We start from the raw sequence: 26,364 nt of genomic DNA, 5'->3' as shown, positions 1-26,364 counted from the left end.
CAGGAGAACTTTCAAGCCAGTGCTCTAACCTGCCAGTTCTCAAAGCTGGTCTTTGTATGTCCCCTCTTAGGTGGGGGATTCCACAAGAGAGATTCTCTGTCTTCCACCTCTGCAAACTCTTGCTGTTCTCTCTTCTTTTCTTTACAGTCTCTCCCTGACCTATATGTGACATAGACTCTGGAGTCGGTTCTTCTGGTTCTAGAAATTGCTTTCTCTACTTATATGCAAATTGGAAGTGTTACTAATCTGTTTCCTGGTTGCTCTAGGATTGTTTTATTGATTCCTCTTATTTGTGTGACTTTTAGGGAGAATATATGGGGAAATTCAATTGTAAGTAGCCACCATTTACCTTCCATAATGTTTTGTACTTATCAGTTTGTTCATTTGTTTGTTTTGTACAGGTTTTATTTTTACGTAATCTCTACACCTAACATGGGGCTTGAATTTCCAACCCCAACATCCAGAGTCACATGGTCTACTGACTGAGCTAGCCAGGTGCCCCTTCATTTATTTTTAAGAAGTCTCCCCTAGCCCCCAGATTATGGTTTAAACATTCCATTTCTCAGTAAAAGAATCACAATTCCGTACAGAAATGACTGATTGCCTGCCTGGGACAGGAAATGTATAAGGTGAGCCTGGGATATCTTGTCCTATAAGGAAGGAAAGAAGGAAGGAAGCTATCAGAGATCACTAGAGTCATTTCAAGAAGACCAGAGCCAACTTTCAGACAACACCTGCCCAAAATTGTACACTTTCAGCAACAATGAGGATAATAACTAATGGATAGAAACACTCAAATATTTAAATATAAACCTATTGGGGTGCCTGGGTGGCACCCAGTTGAGTGTCCGACTTTGGCTCACTCAGGTCATGATCTCACAGTTAGTGGGTTCCAGCCCCATGTCAGGCTCTGTGCTGACAGCTCAGAGCCTGGAGCCGGCTTCGGATTCTGTGTCTCTCTCTTTCTCTGCCCCTCCCCTGCTTGTACTCTGTGTGTCGCTTTCTCTCTCAAAAACTAAACATTAAAAATTTTTTTAAATCTAAAAAATAAATAGAAACCTATGAGTTCATAACGATACTAAAAAACAAACCTTATTGGTTGCTTCTATGAGGATTCTAGAGAATCAAGTCGCTATTTTCAAACTGGTAAGTGAAAGAACGAAGCATTTATTTTGCCTTTACTTAGGAACTATACTCTGAGTAACCAGATAACTGTTGAAGGAAAGTTGATCTTTATCAACGTATTCCAGCAAATAAATGAAGAATAAATGATAAAATATCACCATATTGCAGCCTCTAGTGAATTTAACAGGTGTAGGAAAGAAATGACAGCTGCTATGTCATGAAAAGAGAGACAAACAGACTTTATGTGCCTCCTGTTGAAAGTATCTAAAAACACCTATGAAGTGTTCCTGCCAAAAAAATTAAACCTGAATCTGACCAAGGCTCTAAATCAACTTAACAACTTACAGGACAAATGAGATAGATTTAATGGTAGAAAAAGATACCATGGTGATGCCATCAGTGAAATCCAGACTGTGAGAGACACATTAGCAGTAGCGAGTTCTTCAACTAATAAGTTGCAAGGAGAAAGAGAAAAAAATGATAGGGGAGAGGTAGGGAAGTTACCTGTAGATTAAAAAACTTCAAGGATAATGGCTAAAATGAACAACTCAGGAAACAACAGATGTTGGTGAGGATGCAGAGAAAGGGGAACCTTACACTGTTGGTGGGAATGCAATCTGGTGCCAGCCAGTCTGGAAAACAGTATGGATGTTCCTCCAAAAGTTAAAAATACAACTATCCTATGATCCAGCAATTGCACTACTAAGTGTTTATCCAAAGCATACAAAAATACTGATTTGAAGGGACACATTCCCTGATGTTTATAAGCAACATTATCAACAATAGCCAAATTATGGAAAGAGCCCAAATGTTCATGGACTGATGAATAAAGAAGATAGATATAGATATAGATATATACACACACATGATGGAATATTGCTCAGCCATAAAAAATGATGAAATCTTGCCATTTGCAGTGATGTCAATGGACTAAACAGTATTATGCTAAGTGAAATAAGTCAGAGAAAGACAAATACTATATGATTTCACTCAATGTGGATTTTAAGAAACAAAACAGATGAATATGGTGGGGGTGAGGTGGAAAGAGAGAGGCAAACCAGAAAACAGACTCTTAACTCTACAGAACAAACCAAGGGTTGCTGGTAGAAGGCAGGTGGGTGGGAAGATGGGTTAAATGGGTGATGGGTACTAAGGTGGGCACTTGAGATGAGCGTTGAGTATTGCCTGGAAGCGATGAATCATGAATTCTCCTGTAGCTAATATTGCACTGTATGTTAACTAACTGGAATTCAAATAAGAACTTGAAACGGAAAAAAAACTTCAAAGCTATATCAATTAATTGCAAAGTATGAACCTCACTGGATTTTTATTCATACAAAGTATAACCAATTTTAAGCATGAGACAGCTGGGAAATAGGTACTATCACTGGATAGACATTCCAGGACTCATTCTTAGCTTTAGGAATGAAATGGTATCATGGTTTTAATTACAAAGTAATTTTCCCGGGCGCCTGGGTGGCTCAGTCGGTTGAGCGGCCGACTTTGGCTCAGGTCATGATCTCGCAGTCTGTGAGTTCAAGCCCCGCGTCTGGCTCTGTGTTGACAGCTCAGAGCCTGGAGCCTGTTTCGGATTCTGTGTCTCCCTCTCTCTGACCCTCCCCCGTTCATGCTCTGTCTCTCTCTGTCTCAAAAATAAATAAACGTTAAAAAAAAAATTAAAAAAAATTTTTCCCTAAGGAATATATACTGAACTATATATGGATGTTTAAGATATCTTCAGGATAATCCTGGAGAAGAAAAATGAATGGGTAAGTGTATCGATGAAACAGGACTAAAGCTAGGTGATGGATGCAAAGGGGTAATAATACCATTCTTCCTGCTTTTTCTAATGTTTGAAATATCCCATAATAAAACATTTTTTAAAACTGGGAGAGAACTGTTAATCTGGGGTGATCAAAATGTCCTTGTTATTTTATTCTTTGAACTTTCTGAGTCTTTATAGGTTTTCTTATATAGAAAGTATGAGCAAAGTATGTCTCTGATTGGAATGGACTTTGAAACCATGAAGCAATGGAAATGACCAGAAAGGAAAACACAGATAAATTCGATTGCATCACATTTGAATTACTGTACATCCAAGCTCATCATAAACAAAATTGTGACAAATTGGGTTTAATATTCACAGTAAATATTGCGAGGGACTGTTTTACCATTTCACAAGCAAAACACTAAAATTCCAGTAGGACATGGTCAAGAAGTCTTCTAATTTATAGAAGAAAAAATGGCTAATAAGCATATTGTAAATTTTCAGCTGCACCAATACTAAAGAAAAACGGTGAGATACTTTTTTTGGCTTGTTATAGACTGTATCTCATTCTCAGTGCTGCATTTTCTGGAAAGCAATTTGCCAACATGTATCAGGAGTCTTCAACATATTCATAGCCTACGAAAACCTTTCAAATGTTGGGACAGATTTTTGTTTAAGACTGTTTATTACCACATTATTCATAACAGGAAAACACTGAAAGCAGCTGAATGTCTTACATTTAAATAATTTGCGTGTAGTTATTTTAGATATGTAAGTGTGAAAACTTCTGAAAAAACACTTGAATTACACGAGAAAATAATCAGAATAACAATGACTGAAAGCTATATACAGAAGGATCCTACATGAAACGTATAAATGTATAGGGAAAAGACTAAATTTGTCAGAATGTTAGCAGTGGTTCTATCTGACCATTGGTTTATAGGTAATTAATTTCCCTATACCTGTTTATATTTTTCAACTTTTGCATTATGAGCACTTTTATAGTCAGAAAAAAATCCCCTCCCCCCACAAAAAAAGTCAAAGTCATCCATCTGTCTTTCAATTAGCCCCTTCCCTGGTTCTCAAACCTCCTAACTGGATACCCAGTTCCTGACTTGTGTTCCAGGGGGAAGAACATCTCTCATTGCACTGTTAACAGAGAAATGATCTGCCATGGGAGTTCTTTGGTCCTCATTTGCATCAAAGTTAATTCATCAGTAACTCTGAAGCAGATCCTTGTCTTCTGGGGGAAGGAAAACACTACTCAAATTGGGAGGAAGCATCACATGGGGGCAAATGAAGAAGGGAAACAAAGGTGTGGCTGGGGGAAAAGAGGGCCATGTCAACTGCTGCTTCATAATTTTCTTGAGAGCCCTCAGTGTGCGCCTTCAACACTGCTCAGGCATTCCTATTTTGATGCAGTGTGGGCAAGCAGCAACCACAGTGTTGCCACAGAGACTGAAAATACAAAACCCTCGTCACCTTCTGTAGTCAGAAATCAGCAGCAAAAAGGAGTCCCAGGTTTCTGATAACTAACTTCTTGTTACAGAAGAAACGTTTTGTTGAGTTCTCCTCGTTATTTCAGATTGAGGAGTAACTTTCTTCTTTAGGTCACTGGGAAAGGTAAGAGAAAGGTGTTTCTTATACAGGCTCTTCCAGGAATAGATTAAACTAGTGAGTTCTACCCGGCCATGGAAAAGGATGTCTGAAGGAGGGCATGAGTGTAAAACAGGTTTTATTATCCTTATTAAAAAAATTGCTAGTCCCGGTGACCATTCATGACTTGTCAGGATAGTAAATCAGAGAGGTCAGTCTGGGCTCAGTAGCCAAAGGCACCCTAAGTGGATATAATCAGCAAGACCAAGGCCATTCACAGAACCATGAGTCTGGAGACCAGCTTGGTATCTCACTTGGTTTTGCTGATTCCCAGGCATACACAGCTCATTCCCATCTTTGTGCTTTGTGTATTTACTTATCTTGTTTACCCCATCAACAAGGTCATCTCTCCTTTTCTAAAAGTCCCGATATTTCTTTAAGACATAGTTATGAAGCTCTCTTTGACAGATTTTCTTCTCTTAAACCTCATTGTATGTAGTTAGCATTTCCTTTTAGCATTCATGCTTTTCCCCAGGCACTCAGTAGTCCCATGATGATTTATGGACTTTGAGAATAGTCATTTGTAGGTTTCTGAACCTTCCTGGGTGGAACATGGTAGGTTTGGCGAAACTCCACCTCGTAAAATTTTTAAAGAAGATGACCTTTGGTTCTCTGAAAGAGGCAGTTAATTGGAAATTCCAACTGCCTAGCCTTTAGATTTTCCAAGCCCACTTCCGTACTTGGTAGCAGCTGATTGGCTGTTACTAAAGTTAAGTGGACCATTAAACCAGTAAACTGAAAATTTGGACCCAGTCTTCTTTCTGAGCCTGAATGGAAGAAAGCTTGGGAAAACACAACAAAGAAAGGGGCAAGTAATCAGGCATCTACTCTTAGAAGGCAGTCACGGTAAGAAATAATAAAATGAGAGCCCTACTATAGTTCACACTGATAACGTAATCACTCTTCTATAACGGAGTGACTTAAAATGAATCAGATGGTGGAAAATGCAACTTCATTCTTTAGGACAATTCCCAGTGTTTATTTGGCGCCGGAGAATAGAAAATACCCAGCTTTGTGACTTACATCTGACCATTAGATAAAGCTCATAATAGTTAGCTGGGATTGAAAACTGGAGGTAATTTAAGGGCTGAAAGAGTGAGTCGGGAGTGGGATGAAGACAAAGAAATTGCTTCCGGACATCAAGACATGGATTCAGAGCTGGTGTTTATCCATTGTGCAGCCTGTGTAAAGCAGCTGCTGAAAGCCTAAAGTGCATCATTCATTCAGTTCTCACAACAACCCTGCGAAGTGGCTGTTATACCTGGTTTACTGAATTGAAGAAGTTAAGTAACTTTCCAAAGATCAGACATCCCAAACGGGCAGAGCCGATCTGAAGTCAACGCCAGTGCTTTCTCTGTAGCCGTAAGATGGTGGTTGAAAGGAGGCAGGACTAAATTGAAGAAAGTTGTAACACTGAAGAAGGAGGAAAGGAGATTAACGAACGTATGGAACAGAATCTCGGGGGGCACATGTAGCAGTTTCAGTAAGAGGTCAAATCTAATCTTGTACTTAATAGCTTTCTGTTTTTAAATTCTCGTTTTGTGGCATCTCTGTGTGCTGACTAAATCTTTTGAATCAGGAGGTCTTGGTTCTATGCCCAACATGTTACTAGCTAGTAATGGGCTTTAGACATGTAACTTCGTGTCTCATATATTAACTCTAAAATACATTCCATCTCTAAGTGTAAAAAAGAATAAATATGGGCTGAATTACTAGCACAAGGGAACATGCAGCTACTAGCAAAGTCATGGAGGGCCCAGAGGGCCTTCCTTAGCTGTCTCTCTCTTCAATTATGCTCTCTTGGCTTTCCTTTCCTTAATGAAAGCACTTAAAAGCCTTTCAAAGTAGGTTTTTAGTTCTTTGGTCAAAGATAGATACAACCAAATCCACTCAAATGAAATTAGAGAACTTTTTGTATTTATTTGAGAGAACTGAACTGGGACAGGTCTGAGGGTAACGTAATAACAGCATCTGTCTGGAGCCCCGGGGCATAATAGATTTCAGTCACTTTTTAAGGAGGAGAAAAACTAATGGGTTCTGGTACTGGTGTTATGTCATTTAATGTGAATATTGAGCAAAATAATACAAGATTTTCCTGGCAAAGGCACTATTTTCTTTTTCTTTTTTTTTTTGTTTATTTATTTATTTATTTTTTTGAGAGAGCAAGAGAGAGAGAGAGAGCGGGAGGGGCAGAGGGAGAGGGAGAGGGAGAATCCCAAGCAATCTCCATGCTGTCAGTGTAGAGCCTGACATGGGGCTCAAACCCACGAACTGTGAGATCATGATCTGAGACGAAACCAAGAGTCAGCCGCTGAAATGATGGAGCCACCCAGGTGACCCTAAGGCACTATTTTCAAAGTGACTGTGATGACTTCTCCATTTAATGTTAAATTCATTCCTACACCAAAAATATAATAGCACATAGCACCATGCTGATACAGTTTCACCATGCTGAATAACTTTTCAGGGTTGTGTGAATTAGGCAACTGACTGTCCTAGATGCACTACATGATTAAAAAAAAATAATGTCCATAAGGAGTCAATATGTAGTTTAAGAGACAATCGGTGTGTGTCTTATATAAATGGTACATCTGTGGTTTTTAATCTGTGCTGGACTTCAAAACTGTGATCTACTGTTTTTGAATGCAACCTTGAGTTCCACCTCTGCAGGGTTTCTTCTGTGATTAAATTGATTATGGGGCGCCTGGGTAGTTCAGTTGGTTAAGTGTCTGACTTTGGCTCAGGTCATGATCTCACAGTCCATGAGTTCAAGCCCCGTATCGGGCTCTATGGTGACAGCTCAGAGCCTGGAGCTTGCTTTGGATTCTGTGTCTCCCTCTCTCTCTCTCTCTCTGCCCCTCCCCTGCTTGCTCTGTCTCAAAAATAAATGAATATTTAAAATTTTTAAAAAAAGATTACAATTGTAAGCAAATTCAGAGCAACTGGGTATCTGAAAAGATTTTCTTTGGCTGGAGGTGAGCTGCACTAAAACTTAACAACAAAATGTTTCTGGACAAAGAGAGTGAGAGAAGAGAAACAGAAGGACACTAATTCATCTGTTTTGTGTCAGTTTGTGAAAACAAGTTGTTTTCTCAGATGACCAAAAAAAAAAAAAAAAAAAACCACTTAACAAAACCCACAGTTCTCCCCAACCACATGATAAAGATGATGAATTTAAAAATCCGATGAATGTTTGAATGTTATATTGTTGATTAAATGTATTGAATCAAGCAAACCAATTTTAAGGGAGGAAAAACATCAGTGAAATTTAATTTACTCAGCAGATGTCAGGAACCACACAGGATCTGGATTATGCTTTACCTGCATCTGGCAAGTCAATCTGTTACTGTTTCTTGGATGCTGGCAAAAGACACAAGACTCCTAGGTCAGAGACAAAGGACTTCATCACTAACAGCAAAAGCAGTAGCCAGAGTGTCAGCATGATGTTCACTCCCAGTCTCCATGCCCCCCAAATCCTATGGAGTAGATATCCATCATGGAAGCCGTATTAGCATACTAAGGTTACAGTAACAAAATGCCACACACTAGTTGGCTTAAACAATAGAAGTGACTCACACTTCTGAAGGCTTAATGTCTAAGTTCAAGGTGTTAGCTGGGTTTGTCCCTTCTGAGGGCCAAGAAGGAAGGATCTGTTCCAGGCTTCTCTCCTTGGTCATCTTTTCCCTGTGTCTTCACATCATTTTCCCTTTGTGCATATCTGTGTCCAAATTTCCTCTTATAAGGACACTAGTCACACTGGATCAGGGCCCACCCTAATGATTTCACTTTAACTTAATCACTCTTGTATAAAGACCCTATCTCCAGCTACAACTGCATTCTGAAGCCCTAGGGATTAGGGCTTCAACATATAAGTTTTTAGGGGACACATTTCAGCCCATCACAGATGCTTGCTTACACACATAGTGGGGTATATTACAGGAGGAGAACACTGAGCCTGGGAGATTCACCATGGAAACAAGCCTGCTCTTGCCCAAGGGGGATGTTACCTTGTTCCTCAAGGATTCTTGCCACAAACACGACTCTGAGAAAAGGCCTGGGTAAAGAGGGGCCAGGGCTTTGCGGTGTTGGCACACGGGGGCAGGGGGACATACAGGGATGCTCAGGGCTCGTGTGCATTCTCTCTCTCAAGAGCAGTGCAGTCAAAATATCAGATAAGGTACAGCTCTGCCTTCTCAGAGTCTTTATCAAGTCAAGCTCTGTTTTATACAGCTGTAGAATTGATCACACCTCTCCAATAGTTATCTACATTGAAGAAAAACCAGAGCCCCAGCTCTTTAGTTTGTGGTAATTATAAATATCTTTAATACCAACAAGGAAGTAAATGTAGAGCTTAGTCAACTGTTAACATTGTTTTGTCACATAAAGGGAAATATTTTTAACTTAAAAGGAATAGATGATTTCTTTACTATGTAGTTGTTTATAGAAAAAGGAACTAAAAAGTATGTTCAGAGCAACTGAATAGAAATAATTCTTATTTCTTTTGATAGATGGAATTGCCACTTTTATATATTATAATTTTACTTTTGACCATATTTGACCTTTCATCAGGAATAATATATAATAAAGGTAAGTTTCAGACTCTCTTACTCTCTATTTTCTTGTAGGAGTTTTCCCTTCCATCCCTTCCTCGTTAACAGTTAAAATACTTTCTTGGTACTTCTCTTTACCTTACCTCTCAGTTTTTTTCAGGTATTATTTGTTGTACTCTTGTCTAGCAATTTCTAATAATATTGTGAATCTATTGTTATTAAGTTGTGTACATAGAGACCTTTATTATAGTGTTTCATCATTTATAAGTCATAGAATATTAAAGTTTGAGGAGCACTTTATTTTATTTTTTTTTAATTAAAAAATTTTTTTTAACGTTTATTTATTTTTGGGACAGAGAGAGAGCATGAACGGGGGAGGGGCAGAGAGAAAGGGAGACACAGAATCGGAAGCAGGCTCCAGGCTCTGAGCCATCATCCCAGAGCCCGACGCGGGGCTCGAACTCACGGACGGCAAGATCGTGACCTGAGCTGAAGTCGGACCCTTAACTGACTGAGCTACCCAGGCGCCCCTATTTTTTAATTAAAAACATTTTTTTAAGTTTATTTATTTATTCTGAGAGGGAGAGAGAGAGAGAGAGAACGAGCAGGGGAGGGACAGAGAGAGAGAGAGAATCCCAAGCAGGCTCTGCACTAACAGTGTGTAGCCTGATGCAGGGCTTGAACTCATGAACCAGTGAGATGACCTGAGCCAAGATAAGAGTCGGACGCTTAACCAACTGAGCTATCCAGGCGCCCCTAAGGAGCATTTTATATTTGAAAAATTGTTCATTATTTAAATAGATTTTTTTCATTCTTCCTACATGAATGGTTACCTGTGGTATGAATTATAAACTGCCTCATAAAGCGAACAGATTGAGACTGAAGATTATTTTCTGAAACTAATACATGGATTAAATCACTCAATAGGACTTTTATGGTGGAAATGCTTTGTAAAAGGAATGAAACAATCCACCTCCACTTGTGCAGATTGTTTAGATTCTCTAGCATTTTGGACTGGATCTGCTAGAACATAGTAGATGCTTGATTAAAAAAAAAAAAAAAATTGTTGACCAAACAATGAAGAGGGGGATTCAGTCTGTCTTCTGTTCACAGGTTTGTTGCAGAATTGCTTGAGTTCTAGGATGACCCAGTACCAGTTCCTAGGTTCTTCTGAAGAATATGTAACACATGTATGGGTATACTCTAAGACTGGAGAGTCACAGGCCAACTTCTAAGATTTCAGAGAAGGGAGAGTTGACTTCCACCTGAGTCGGGGTGGTCAGGGAAGGCTTTTAACAAAAGAGAGAAATCAGTTCAAGCCCCCAAAATGAGTAATCTCTATCTATGCATGCATGGGGAAGAGTATTTTACAAAGACAACATCAGGGTAAGTGATGGTAAAGTCATGGAGGTAGGTAATCATATAATGTGAGGGGAGAAGTGTGTAGTTTTGTTTGGCTAGAATGAAGGGTTAGAAAAAGTAAAATACTTTGGAAAGGTAGGAAATCAGCTCATGTCAATGAGATACTGGAATGCCAAGCTGGGATTTGGGCTTTAGTCTAAATTCCTTGTGATGGAGGTTGTCAGAATGGATAAAAACACATGATCCAACTCTGCTGTCTACAAGAGATTCACTTTATTATTTTTTTTTCAATATATGAAATTTATTGTCAAATTGGTTTCCATACAACACCCAGTGCTCATCCCAAAAGGTGCCCTCCTCAATACCCATCACCCACCCTCCCCTCCCTCCCACCCCCCATCAACCCTCAGTTTATTCTCAGTTTTTAAGAGTCTCTTATGCTTTGGCTCTTTCCCACTCTAACCTCTTTTTTTTTTTTTTTTTTCCTTCCCCTCCTCCGTGGGTTTCTGATAAGTTTCTCAGGATCCACATAAGAGTGAAAACATATGGTATCTGTCTTTCAAAGAGATTCACTTTAGATCAAGATAAGGAGAAGGGATCTTCCTCCCAACCCCGCCCTTTTTGGGGGAGGAGTCACCTATCTGTGGCTCTCTATTAAAATACAAATTCTGCCTTCTGTCCCTTTTCTGTGCTCCCCAAAGACTTGAAGAGTCAAGAACTATTTAATATTTACATGGCAGATTTTCCAGCTTTGTTTTATTGTTGATCTTTACTTTTGTACCATTGTGGCTGGAAAATATACTTGGTATGATTTCAGTCTTACTAGATTTGTAGTATGTGTGATGGCTCTTTTAATGTGATTTAACCAGGGGATTCTTCTGTGTGTACTTGAGGATAATGTGTATTCTATTTTTCTTGGGTTGAATGTTATATATAATATATATATTATATATAACATATATATATAACATATGTGCATGTGTATATATATGTTATGTATTCTGAAGAGTGCTTCAAGTTATATATATATGCATGTGTGTGTGTATACATATATGTTTTTTTATGTATTCTGAAGAATGCTTCAAGTAAAAAGTGTTCTTGTTGATTTTGCATCTGGATAATGAAATTTGTTGAAAATTTTAAAAATTAAAAAAAAAACAACAACCCTGGTTTTTGGCCACTTCTGAATTTAAAATATACAACTATAATTCTTACCCCCTTAAAATTATTTTGTCAGTTTAAAAAATATGATTCTTTTCATGGAAATCCTTCTATCAGCGAACTAAAGTATGTGTATTCTTGTTGTTATTTAGGTGATATAGAGAAACACTTTGCTTGTGCCAGTGAAGGGATCCCCCCAAAGAATGAAATAATCAAGCTGTACCTTTCTTCCAATGACTTGGTAAGATCCATTAATAATATGTGACAACCTCTCACATTCTTTTTAGCTCCACGTGTAAAACCACTAACACTGTACTTTTTCAAATACCGTCTACTATGTTCAGACTTGGGGAGGTAAAATTCTACGTAAATAATAATCTTTTCTATTCCATTCCACTTGTATCAAGTGAAATATTAATTTAGCCATTGAACATCCTGGGTTGTTTTTTCTTTTTCTTTTTTTAAGATACCTTCTCCTTCCCTTTTTATTTTATTTTTTTTTAAGTTTATTTTGAGAGAGAGAGAGAGAGAGAGAGAGAGGGAGAAAACATGAGCAGGGGAGAGGCAGAGAGAGAGAGAGAGAGAGACATTCTCAAGCAGACTCTGTGCCATTGGCACAGAGCCCAACTCGGGACTTGAACTTATGAACTGTTAGATCACAAGCTGACCCAAAGTCAAAAGCTGGATGCTTAGCTGACTGAATGGCTCCCTCCTTCCCTTTTTAAAAGGTTGGCTGTAATGATTTTTATTTTTTATAGATCTGATTTGTTCTTTTGAAGTTTGACAGATACAGCCTGTTAGAGAAATTTACTTCACATGACCTAGAGAAAGAATCTTTCTTTTAGAACAAGTACCACATTGCAGATGCCATTTGGGGTAAGGGATCATTTGATTTCTTCATTTCATATAATGGCATTTAAACACACACACACACACACACACACACACACACCAAAATAAGATAGCCATGCAGCAAATGCTAACAAAAACCTAAGTTAAGAAAAAATGTACAGATTGTTTGAAAGTCTATGATAAATATAACACCCCACAAGGACAAATACATTTTTCCCAAAGTCTTTTTTGACTTAGTTCCCAGTTCTTTCCTGATATGCCAGACATATATTTAAGTCTTTTATTCACAACTGTTGCGAAGGGCATGCCCCTTTGAGTCAAAAATGCCTTTCCTCTTTGTGATTACTTATGGGGCAAAAAATGGATGTTAGAGGAAGAAAAACATTCAGAGCTGGGGTCAAATCTTGGAGTTATACACAAACATACATGGTCTGTCATGCCCTGGAGCAGGTTACCTAACCCCTCTAATCCCTAGTTTTGTCCTCTTAAAAAAGAACTTAATTATCACCTACTTTTTAGAGAGTTGTCATATAGTAGTTCTAGAATATATTAGTAGAAGTAAAACCTAACATTTATAAAATGTTTATATGTGTCAGGCATTTTTCAAAGCATTTTATGTTCATTACAACCTTTAATCTTCTGTAAGATGAGTACTTAAGATAAGTAGAGGAGTATTGGACCTACCCTCTTAGGTTCTGTACCTGGGGCCTGTAAAATAAATGGACAAAAGACAGATTAACAGGAGAAAAACCCAGACTTTACTGACACATGCAGTATGTATAGCCACAGAGAGAGAACTCAGTGGTGAGTAATTCAAAAGGGTGGTTAGGATTTGGGGCTTATATGCCATCTTAACAAAGGGCAATAAATTGTAAATCAGTGACAAGACAGGGAAAAGGTGTTTGTCTTCATCTGTCTTCCAATCTCCATTAGAACCTAAGTTCCTTGAGAGCAGGGTTTTTTGTCTGTTTTGAGCAGTTCTGCTTCCCCAGCCCCTGCAACACTGCCTGATTTGTGGTAAGAGCTCAGAAAACGTTTTTGGAATGAATATGTTTCCCTATTTTGTAGATAGGGAAACTGAAACCCAGGCAACTTGCCCAAAGTGGTCTTAACTACTAGGAGAACTAAATGAGGTGAAGTTGTTAGTATCTATCTCGTGTTGCTTTTCATTTGTGATTGCTGCATTTTCTTTTTCTTTTTTTTTTTTTTATGTTATTTTACTTATTTTTGAGAGAGAGAGCAGGGGAGGGGCAGAGAGAAAGGGAGACAATAGGATCCGAAGTGGGCTCCATGCTGACAGCAGAGAGCCTGATGCGGGGCTCGAACTCACAAACTGTGAGATCGTGGCCTGAGCTGAAGTCAGATGCTTAACTGACTGAGCCACCCAGTGCCCCAGTTGCTGCATTTTCATATACCTTCTCAAAACTGAGAAACGGCAATAAAAATACACTAAAATGAGTTTTCCTTTATACATTTGCTCCTTGTAAAGTTTAAACACAAAATAATGATTTTAATAAAACAGGGATTTCTACATGTGATGGGCATGTGGCTTTGATTCTATATTTATTAAATGTAATAACTTTATGTCCATTCTTTTTACAGAAAAGATTACCATATGGTTGAGGTTTCAACCTGTTATGACACTAGTATGATAGGTTACTAAGTTCTAGAAGCGTGCTTTTTCAAAATAGATTTTTTTTTCCTGGTTAGAGATGAAAATTACTACAGATAGACGTCTTTAGCAGCATAGACGATTCATAGATTACCTCTCATTTTTAAATTAATGTAGGAGATGCTTCTTGCCATCAAATTGTCATTACTTTCCACCCCTTCTCTTTCCTACAGAAAATCCAGTGTTTTTTACTATCTGAAAGTGGGCATACTTCGCAGGAATTCCTAGGTGTGTTCACATCAGGAGGACTTGCTCCCAGCTTGGAAATTATAAATAGTACATATACAGGCATCTTCCACTTTAACTTAACTTTGGTAATGACACTTTATTTTATTCTTTATATTATTAATGAGAAGCATACTCTGTCTTGTAGGATGTGGTTTTTTTTAATAGCTAGCCCATAAGATCACATTTATGTATCTTTTAAACCTAACAGTACAGTGTTACATGTTTTGCTTTTAACAATTTTTAAGAAATTAAAGAAAAAATAATGTTTTTTTTTACTATTTACCTATGTATTAATGATTTCCACCACTGTTCATTTTTTTGCAGAGATATAAGTTTGGGCTATTTTTTCAGCCCAAAGAATTATTATCATTTCTTTTCTTTAATATTTTATTTTATTTTATTAATTTTTTCAGAGAAAATGGTTTATTCCTTGTCTCATTCAAAATATTCATGCCAGCACTTTCCTTTGGGTAGCAAATAAATTTGTGAATTCTGGACATCCCTTTCCACATCATTACAAATATATTTGAAGTGTTTATTTATTTTTTTAATTTTTTAAAATTTAAATCCAAGTTAGTTAACATATAGTGTAATGATGATTTCAGGAATAGAATTTAGTGATTCATCACTTACATATAACATCCAGTGCTCCTCCCAACAAGTGCCCTTCTTTTTTTTTATTAATTTTTTTTTAATGTTTATTTTTTTTTTGAGAGAGAAAGCGTACGAGCAGGGGAGGGGCAGAGAGAGACAGAGACACAGAATCCGAAGCAGGTTCCAGGCCCTGAGCTGTCAGGACAGAGCCTGAGGTGGGGCTCAAACTCACGAACTGCGAGATCATGACCTGAGCTGAAGTCGGATGCTCAACTGACTGAGCCACCCAGGCACCCCATAAAAAGTGCCCTCCCTAATTCCCATCACCCATTTAGCCCCTCCCTGCACCCAACACCCCACCAGCAACCCTCAGTTTGTTCTCTGTAATTAAGAGTCTCTTATGGTTTGTCTCCCTCTCTGTTTTTATCTTATTTTTGCTTCCCTTCTTCTATATTCATCTATTTTGTTTCTTAAATTCCACATATGAGTGAAATCATATGATAGCTGTCTTTCTCTGACTGATTTATTTTGCCTAGCATAACACATTCTAGTTCCATCCACATTATTGCAAATGGCAAGATTTCATTCTTTTTTTATCGCCAAGTAATATTCCATCGGGTCTATATACAACATCTTCTTTACCCATTCATCAGTCATGGGCATTTGGGCTCTTTCCATAATTTGGCTATTGTCAATTGTGCTGCTATAAACATTGGGGTGCACATGCCTCTTCGAATCAGCATTTTGTTGCCTTTGGATGAATACCTAGTAGTGCAATTGCTGGGTCGTAGGGTAGTGGCTGCACCAGTTTGCATTCCCACCAGCCGTGCAAAAGGGTTCTCCTTCTCTGCATCCTTGCCAATATCTGTTGTTTCCTGAGTTGTTAATTTTAGCCACTCTGACCGGCGTGAGGTGATATATCATTGTGTTTCCCTGATGATGAGTGATGTGTGTGTTAGCCATCTGGATGTCTTCTTTGGAAAAGTGTCTATTCATGTCTTCTGCTTGTCTCTTCACTAGATTATTTGCTTTTTGGGGAGTTGAGGTATCATTTCTTACAGTACAGGTGTATGGGCAGTGAATTCTCCAGGAGTTTCATCCCCTTGAAAATGTCTTCATTCCCCCTCATTTTTTCGGGGATAACAACTTTATTAAGATATAATTGGGGTGCCTGGGTGGCGCAGTCGGTTAAGCGTCCAACTTCAGCCAGGTCACGATCTCGCGGTCCGTGAGTTCGAGCCCCGCGTCGGGCTCTGGGCTGATGGCTCAGAGCCTGGAGCCTGCCTCCGATTCTGTGTCTCCCTCTCTCTCTGCCCCTCCCCCGTTCATGCTCTCTCTCTGTCTCCAAAATAAATAAACGTTAAAAAAAAATTAAAAAAAAAAAAGATATAATTGTGTACCATACAATTCACCTATTTAAAGTGCACAATTAAATGGTGTCTAGTATATTCAGAGAGTGTGCAAAAATCACTACTGTCTAATTTTATAACATCTTCATCACCACAGAAGGACAGCCCATCCCTGTGAACTCCCCAGCACACCCTCTGCTCTTCAGATGCAGGTGACCACTAAACTACACCCATCTGTTGTAGATTCACTTCTTCTGAACATCTCGTGTAAATGAAATCATACAACATTTAGTTCTTTGTGACTGGCTTCTGTCAGTTAGTGTAACGTCTCCAAGCTTCATCCATGTGGTAGGATGTGTCCTACTTCATTTCTTTTTTAACTTAAATTCAAGTTAGTTAACAAACAGTGTAGTCTTGACTTCAGGAGTAGAACCTAGTGGTTCATCTCTGACATATGACACCCAGTGCTCATCCAGAAAAGTGCCCTCCTTAATGCCCATCACCCATTTAACCCACCCCCTCACCCACCTCCCCTCCAGCAACCCTCAGTTTGTTCTCTGTATTTAAGAGTCTCTTATGGTTGTCCTCCCTCTCTGTTTTTATCTTCTTTTTCCTTCCCTTTCCCTATGTTCCACTGTTGAGTTTCTCAGATTCCACATAGGAGTGACATCATGTGATATTTATCTTTCTCTGACTTATTTCGCTTAGCATAATACCCTCTAGTTCCATCCACGTTGTTGCAAATGGCAAGATCTCATTCTTTTTCATCGCCCAGTAGTATTCCATTGTGTGTATGTATATGTATATATATGTATACATACATATATATGTATGTATATGTACATGTATATACATATACATATATATGTATGTGCATATACATATATGTATATGTATACATGCACATACATATATGTATACATACATATACACATATATGCACATACATATGTATATGTATGTATATTTACATGTATGTATGTATATATGTATACATATACATATACATATATATGTATATGTATACATATATATATATATATATATATATATATATACCACATCTTCTTTATTTGTCCCCTATATGTAATGTGTCGTTTTTCTCTGGATGCTTTTAAGATTTTCTCTTTGTATTGACTCTGATTGGGTTTCTATGGGCTTCTTGGATTATAAATTTACCAAATTTGTGAAGTCTTCAGCTACTATTTCTCTGAAAAAATATGTTCTGCTCCTTTGTCTCTTTTCTTCATGAGATTCTAATTATGTGCATTATCTCACGGATATCTAAGGCTCTGTTCATTTTTCTCTAATCATTTCCCCCCTTTTTCAGAATGGATAATTTTAACTGCTGTATCTCTAAGTTTACTGATTCTTTCTTTTATCATCTCCAATCTGCTCATCTACTAAATATTTTATTTCAGTTATTATACTTTGCAGCCTCATTATGTTCATCTGGTCTTATTGTTATATTTTTCACTCATGTGCTAGGATTCCCTATCCATTCTTTCACTAGGACATTTTCTTTAAGCCTATATACATTAAAAAAATTTTATGTTAGAGAGACAGCACTGGCAGGGGAGAGAGGCAGAGAGAGAGAAAAAGAGAAAGAGAGAGAGAGAACCTTAAGCAGGCTTTATGCTCAGTGCGTAGCATGACATGAGACTCGATCCCACACCCAGGGTCATGACCTGAGGCAAAATCAAGAGTTGGATGCTTAACTGACTTAGCCACTCAGGCACTTCTAGCCTATGTACATATGAGTAATAGCTGCTTTGAAGTCTTCATCTACTCTCTGGACTCACTCTGGGTCAGTTTGTCATCTAACTTTTTTTTTTTTTTTATCAGTTAGATGTTTCTGTTTCTTTTCATGTGTTGTTATTTTGGTTGAAACTGGACATTTAAGATAATAAGCTGTAGCAGCTCTGGATTCTGTTATGTTCTTATGAGAATTTGCTGGGCTCTTTTGTTGTTGTAGTGTAAAAGATTCTTTCTTGTCTTGACACAAACTGTAAACTGTCTTAGCTATGGTTTCAGCAGCTGCTATCTTTGCTCAGGTTTTAAGCTTCCATGGCTGACTTTTTAAAAATGTTATTTAATGTTTATTTATTTTTGAGAGAGAGAGAGGAACAGAGTGTGAACTAGGGAGGGGCAGAGAGAGAGGGAGACACAGAATCTGAAGCAGGCTCCAAGCTCTGAGCTGTCAGCGCAGAGCCCCGACGTGGGGCTCGAACCCATGAACCGTGAGATCATGACCTGGGCCGAAGTTGGATGCTTACCTGACTAAGCCACCCAGATTCCCCAGGGCTGATGATTTTAATGAGGACTTCATGAATCTCCCCTGCACTTGTCTTGCCCCAGGGCGCAAGAAGAGTTTATCTTTAACTCTTAGCTCACCACTCTTGCAGTTCCCTTGTTCATGGGATTTTCCTTTTCAATTCCCCAGTTCTCTTTTAACACCAAGTTCTGTCCTCTGACACATCAAGCCAGTAATGCCCCAGTTTTGTGCTCCCTGAGCGTGGTTGCATGGTATTCCACTTTATGGCTATACTATTTTACATCCCTATTAAGATTTTAGTTATTTCCAATCTATACTATTACAAGTAATGCCAAAAAATATCCTTGGATATATTTTATTTCCCACATATGTGAGTATAATGTAGGAGAATTCCTAACAGTGAAATTGCTGGGTAAAAGGTATATGCATTAGATGCTCTTGTTTAATTTCATTTTTAAAGATAAGGTTGAGGGGCGCCTGGGTGGCGCAGTCGGTTAAGCGTCCGACTTCAGCCAGGTCACGATCTCACGGTCTGTGGGTTCGAGCCCCGCGTCAGGCTCTGGGCTGATGGCTCGGAGCCTGGAGCCTGTTTCCGATTCTGTGTCTCCCTCTCTCTCTGCCCCTCCCCCGTTCATGCTCTCTCTCTGTCCCAAAAATAAATAAAAAACGTTGAAAAAAAAATTTAAAGATAAGGTTGAATATGCAGAATAAGTGTGGCCACGAACATTGTAAAACACTGTGTTCTGATGTCTTCTTTATTCAAGTTCAGTGATCGACTTTACTGGTTGATTGAAATTCCCAGAGAAAACATTACGAAAAATACAGGTAAGAGTGATCTGAATTAATTCTTTTACTCTTGGGTCTGGATTGCCAAATTTAGCAAATAAAAAATTATTTATTGTATTAAAAATTATTTGCTATTCCATATGATGTCTCATGTAGTATTTCAGACATACTTACTAAAAATTATTGTACTTTATCTAAAATTAAAATTTAACCTGGGTTCCTGTATTTTATCTGGCGATTCTATTATAGATAGATTGGTTTGACACACATAACATTTATATTGTTCCTCGTTTAAATAAATTCCTTTTCTAGAACTCAAAAACTATAGCATCAAGAAATTCATGTGCCAATAGGTTACCTTAAAATAGACTGCAATATGTAATGAATTATTCACTATGGAGTCTTCTATTAAATGTTACATGGCAGCATAAATAGCTTTATATCCTACTGCAAATACTCAGATGGAAAAGGAGGAAAGTATATTGAGCTGGTAGACTGAGCTAGTAGATCTTGAGGCATGAGATACATTTAATGAGATAGATTAAAAATGATGGAGGGTAAATTGTTTTAATATGGCAGGGGAAAGAAGCAGAAACCAACTTGGCTTCACTGAAGGAAAAATAAGACATTTGTTTTTGTCATGCAACCAAATAAAAATGCAACCAGGTTACAGGAAGGAATTAGTACTAATAAATGGACAGTCATCAAGACCCCATAGACTGCTTTCCTCCTATTTCTCTTTTCTATATTTTCTGTAAATCTACATTTGTTTCTCTCTCTCTCTCTTTCTCTGCAGGCTATCTTCCTAAACATGCCTCATTGCTAGTCAATTTTTTAAGTATATATTTCTTAGGGACCAACCCAATTCCAAATTCCCAGAGGAGTGTCTTTAATCAACAAGTGTTGTTCTAGCATCCACCTGTGTATCAATCAAATAGTCATGAGGGACCAGGACAATGGGAATCCTATAGGCCAACCCCTTTAGGTACAGGAGTAATTAAAGGACTTATGAAATTGTGTGTCCTTCGAAGTAAAAGTGAGGGTTCATCAGATAAATGATAGAAAAGATTCCAAATAGGAAAGTGTCAAAGCAAAAGTCTGTAAAAGAAGTCCCAGTGCTGTAATATCTGATATGGTTCATATCGGCATTTTTATCCTTTATTCATCTCAATTTTTTCCAAATTAATCTATTGAAAGCTTGGTGGGTTTTTTTTGTTTTTCAAGGAATTCATCCAGAAAATCATACCCTTTCTTTCTTTCTTTCTTTCTTTCTTTCTTTCTTTCTTTCTTTCTCTAACTTCACTCTCATCAGTATAAGGATGGATCATTCTAGCTACTTGGCATAATATTGATATTACTTTGAGAACTGAAAAAGTGAAGATCACTCGTTATTTTTGCTTCTTCTATTTACAAACTTTAGTTTCAGAAATGCAGTGATTCTAGGGTGACCCAGAGAGGAACAAAGGCGAGCTGAGAGCTTGAGTATTTTATGGAAAGACACCAAATGGGCTCTGCCACAACTCCCAGGACCGAGTAAAATAAATATATTTGAGTGCATAATTTAATAGGAGAGGATGGTCTAATTAGTAATATGCTAGAAATTGGGGGAAAAAAGTATTCAGGGGAAAGGAGATCATACTTTCTCATTCATTTTTTTCTTCCTTAATCATATCTTATTTCCTGTCCTGCCATGAATTGGAGTATTATGTAAACATAACATCTTGGGAAGGGTAGTTGAGGTCACATCAACCACCAAGGTAGCAAAACAGTCATCATAGTAATGGTGGAGCTAGCAGGTAACATTGACTGAATCCTTGTATTTCATCACTACTGTAAACACTCTACTTATATTAACTCATTTATCCCTATATGGTAGGTCCCGTTATGATGTCCATCTTCAAATGATTTACCTGAGGCCCATGGAGCCATAGGGAGATGTAGTGATAGCTAGAGAGTGCTGGAGGCAGCCTGAAGTTTGAACAGCGTATAACTATTGAAAGTCAAAAGAGTTGCTCTTTGATTTACACTTCATAATTTGTCCATTTTTTCCCTTTGAAAATTAGGTATAATTTATATTCACTAATATGTACCCTCTTTAGCATCCAGGTCTAGAAGTCTACAAAAATGTATATAGTTGTGTAATCACTACAATCAAGGTGCAGAACTGATCCATGACCCAGTAAAATTACCCCACCTGTAGTCGACCTCTCCCTGTTGCCCAAGCCCCAGCAACCACAGATCTGCTTACCCTTCCTATCGTTTTGCCTATTGTAGAGTCGTATAAATGGAATCACAGAATACGTAGCCTTTTGAATCTGGCTTCCTTCACTTAGCATAATTCATTTGAGATTCATCTGTGTTGCAATTTCTTCAAATTTCCTTACTGGATAGGATTCCATTGTATGGATGTACCACAGTTAATTTTATTGAAGGGCATTTGTATTTTTCCAGTTTGGGCAATTTTGGGAAGAGCTGCTACAAGCATTCTCATACAAGTTCTCTTATGAACATAAACTTTTATTGCACTTAGCTAATATCGACTAGTAGGATCACCGTGTTATGTGGCAAATGTAAGTTGAACTTTATAAGAAATTGTCAAACTGTTTTCCAAAGTAGCTGTATCATTTTGCATTCTCACCAGCAGGTTATCTGACTCCATATGTAAGAGCGTGTGTGTGTGTATAATTTTATCCATTCTAATAGGTGTGTAGTGGCATTAATAATAGTTTTAATTTGAATTTCCCTAATAATAATGACATTGAACATTTTTTGTGCTTATATTGCCATTTGAATTACCTATGCAGATCGTTTGCAAGTTTATTATATATTTTGGATACAAATCCCTTACCAGATATATGACTTACAAATACTTTTTCCCAGGCTGTGGCTTATATTTTTCATCTCTTAAGAATATCTCTTAGGTCACCTGGGTGGCTCAGTTGGTTGAACATCCAACTTGATTTTGTCTTAGGTTGTGATCCTAGGATCATGGGATACAGCCCCACATCGGGCTCCCCACTGAGTATAGAGCCTGCTTGAGATTCTCTCTCTCTCTCTCTCTCTCTCTCTCTGCCCTCTCTCCCCCACTCATGCTCACGCACTCTCTCGCTCAAAAAAAAAATATATATATATACATATATACACACACATACATATATATAACTTTAAGATATATTATGTATATATACATATCTTTAAGATATATTAAATATCAGAGTTTTTAATTCTGGTGAAGTCTAATTTATCAGTTTTTTATTTTATGGATTGCACTTTTGGCATCACAGCTAAGTCAAATTCACAAAGATGTTCTCCTATGTTTACTTCTAGAGGTTTGTGGTTCCAGGTTTTGTATTGAGGTCTATGACTCAATTTGAGCTAATTTTTGTATGTTATATGGACTGAGGTTAATGGTGGGGGAATATGGATATCCAGTTATTCCGGCACCACTGTTGTAAAAACTCTTTGTCTCCATTGTATTACTATTTCTGGGTTCCCTGTCTTTTCACAAATACCAATTGTCTCGATTACTTCAGCTTTATAAATAATAAGCTTATAATAAGTAACATTAATCCTTCAACTTTGATCTTCTTTTTCAGAATTGTTTTGGTTAGTATACTTCTTTTATCTTTATAAATTTTAGAATAAACTTATTTAGTTCTATTTGAAAACTCCTGTGGTTTTAAAATGTTGGATAGCATTAAATCTATAGAGAGAATTGACATCTTACCAGCGGACACTGTATACGCTGTATCCATGAACACTGTATACCTCTCCATTTATTTATATCCTCTTCGGGGCGCCTGGGTGGTGCAGTCGGTTAAGCATCCGACTTCAACCAGGTCACAATCTCGCGCTCCGTGAGTTCGAGCCCCGCATCAGGCTCTGGGCTGATGGCTCGGAGCCTGGAGCCTATTTCCGATTCTGTGTCTTCCTCTCTCTCTGCCCCTCCCCCGTTCATGCTCTGTCTCTCTCTGTCCCAAAAATAAATAAACGTTGAAAAAAAAATTTTTATTTATATCCTCTTCGAACTACTTCATCAGGGCTTTGTGGTTTTCAGCGTAGAGATCTTACACATTAAAAAAATTATAACTAAATATTTCATGGCTTTGGTATAGTATAAGTGGTTATTTTAATTTAATTTTATTTATTTTATTTTATTATTTTTTAAATATGAAATTTATTGTCAAATTGGTTTCCATACAACACCCAGTGCTCATCCCAAGAGGTGCCCTCCTCAATGCCCATCCACCCCAAGGGGTTATTTTTAATATTTGAATTTCCAACTGTTGACTGCTGCTATGTAGAAATATGATTGATTTTGTAGACTGACCAAGTGCCTTGCAATATTGTTAAAGTCACTTACTGGATCAAGTAGCCTTTTGTATATTCTTTGGTTTTTCCATGTGGAAAAACAGATATAATTTTATTTCTTCCTTTCCAATATGTATTCATTTTATTTCTTTTTCTTTTCTTATTGTAAAGGCAGGACCTCCAGGACCATGTTGAATAAGAATGGTAAAAGGACATCTAGGCATTGTTTCCAACTTTAGGAGGGAAACATTCAATATCTCAACATTATATATTATGTTAGGTATTTTGTAGATACCCTTTATCATGTTAAGGAAGTTCTCTTCTTAATTTGCTGCGTTTTTGTGGTGAATTGGTGTTGCATTTTGTTAATGCTCTTCTGCATCTGTTGAGAAAATAAGGATTTTCTTGTTTAGCATGTTGATATGCTAGATTTCCTTGATTCATTTTTGAATTTTGCACTAGCCTTGTAATCCTAGGATAAACAACTCTTGGTCATGATGTATTATCCTTTTTATATATTGTTGGACTCATGGCTAGTAGGTTCTTGTGGTTATCAGTCTAGAGTTTTATTTTCTCCTAATGTCTTCATCTCCATTTGGTATCGAATAAAGCTATCACTATACAATGAATTGCTTTGTTGTTGTGGATGCTGCTGATGAACGCCAGGGTGGTGCTCAACTTTAAGTGAAAAAAGACAGACAATGCAAGGCTTTGGGGAAGAGTCTGGGTAGCCCAGCACAGCTGGTAACATTCAGGAGTTCTTATGGAGCCTCAGATGCTTTAGAGTCTTTATCACCCTGGGGAATGTCTTCATGAGGCCCTGCAGGATCAAGCTTTTTGACTCTTGAGCCCCAGATATGGAACTAGAAACACACCTGCCCAGATGCTGTGTCTCCATCCCTCCATTCCTGATGACTTCAAGAATGTTTTTGACTGGGAAACCAGTGACCTTCCCAGAAAGCCCAAGCTCATGGTGGGTTGGAAAATATTTGCCAAGAGGCACAAGGTTTCCTAGCCACATTATTCTTCTTTCAAAGATATTTTCACTTTGGTCTCTGAATTAAAATGCTTTCTACTTAAGGATTTTCAGAAGGCTTAACCAAGGGTCTGTGATACCATTGCATTCCCCATAGATAAAAGAACCTGTCTAAATCATTTTATTGCATTGGAAGTCAAGCTTTCACTAGAAACCTGTTTCTGGATATTTCTTGGTTTATTTTATTTTATTTTTTTCTTGGTTTATTTTTAATAGTTGCCCTTTTGGTTCAAATTATACGGATTTTAAAAAATCCTTTTTATCCAGGAATCTGGGCAGAAAGGTTGGCTTTTAAGTTTTGATGCATGCTCTTTATTGGACAGCGTTTATGAATAGTGAACAGGTTCATTGTTGCTGGGTCAGACAGCAGTCCTGGGACCAGCAAGGGGCCCTGTGTCCAAATCCCCCCACCCCTCCCTCTCCGGATGGGCTCTGCTTGGCAACTTGGTGCAGCTGAGGTCATCTCCTGGACTTTAAGGGTGAAGATTCCCATGGAAACAGATGTAGAACAGTCAAGTCAGCAGGGGCAGGTGAGATTGCCAAGAAATTCCGCCTGGTCTTGAAGCCCTCTGTTATGTTAAATAAAGTAACTTTGGGGGCTATTGGTTGTACAATTACCACAGCAATGGTGATACTATAACCAAGTTCTGAAAGCTTGGGTTTCTGGGTCTGCTTTTCAAGAGGGTGACTTCAAGGTTGAAAAAACACGCGCCTCATTCTAGAAACACGGCACTTTGCATAGAAGTTTCCTTGAAAGGGAGTCCTGGTTTAATTGCCAAAATGAAATGCAGGTGGTCACTGCCTGAAATCCCACAGTGCTGTGTGTTTGTTGGGGTTTTTGAAATCTTGGCCGGCAGGTAAACCTGGTGGGAAGGAAAAGTAAGTACATAGGCTGTTAGAACTAAATAACACTGAACATAAAGCTGACTTCTAAGAACAGAAATAAACAAATACATACACACATAAAGTGAGGAAGAGTCTCTCCTATATTATGGAAGGAATTTTGTAGTATTGATATTCTCTTTTCATTAAATGTTTGGTGAGCTTCTCCAGGCCAGTGAAGATATCCGGGTCTGGAGTTTTCTTTGTGAGAAAGCTTTTAACCACAAATCCAGTTTCCTTAATAGATGTGGGAACATTCGCATCTTCTAGTTTTTCTCAAGTGTGTTTTGGCAGTTTGCATCTTTGTAGGAACTTTTCCGTTTCATCTACATTTTTGAATTTATGACACAGCGAGTAGAATAGACAGTCCCCAGTGAGGTTCCCTATTTCACCTCTAATAGGAGTTATTTGCACCTTTTTTTCTTCTTGATTAGTCTGGCAGTTTCCTCAATTTTATAGACCCTTGCAAATAAACATCTTTTGATTTCACTGATTGAGAATATTAGTTTTTTGGGGGTTTTGTTTTGTTTTGTTTTGATTTTTTGGCCTTCATTTCATTGAACCTCACTCTTTATCTTATTCTTCTATTTGCTTTTGGTTTAATTTGCCCCCTTTTCCCTAGTTTCTTAATTTGGGAACCTTTAGATTAGGGGTCAGCAAACTACACTTTTGGCCTGCAGCCTGTGTTTGTACACAGAGTTTTATTGGTACACAGCCATGTTCATCAATTTATGTGTTTGCTGGGGCTGCTTTTGTA

The 26,364-nt window shown here is 37.9% G+C and overlaps 1 protein-coding gene across 1 annotated transcript in view; it reads left to right on the top strand.

The window, feature by feature from the left end:
- The first annotated feature begins 5,171 nt into the window (after positions 1-5,171).
- The window catches only part of CATSPERB (cation channel sperm associated auxiliary subunit beta), a 109,617-nt gene continuing 88,424 nt past the window's right edge, over positions 5,172-26,364 (top strand). The window contains exons 1-5 of the mRNA XM_043556852.1: positions 5,172-5,395; positions 9,058-9,136; positions 11,775-11,863; positions 14,320-14,460; positions 19,357-19,417. Coding sequence (XP_043412787.1) covers positions 9,058-9,136; positions 11,775-11,863; positions 14,320-14,460; positions 19,357-19,417 — 370 coding nt within the window. The 5' untranslated portion in view covers positions 5,172-5,395. The remainder of the gene's footprint in view (positions 5,396-9,057; positions 9,137-11,774; positions 11,864-14,319; positions 14,461-19,356; positions 19,418-26,364) is intronic.

Source organism: Prionailurus bengalensis, chromosome B3, assembly GCF_016509475.1.
Source record: "Prionailurus bengalensis isolate Pbe53 chromosome B3, Fcat_Pben_1.1_paternal_pri, whole genome shotgun sequence".
Taxonomy (NCBI): domain Eukaryota; kingdom Metazoa; phylum Chordata; class Mammalia; order Carnivora; family Felidae; genus Prionailurus; species Prionailurus bengalensis.
This window is presented reverse-complemented; position numbering and strand designations above follow the sequence as displayed.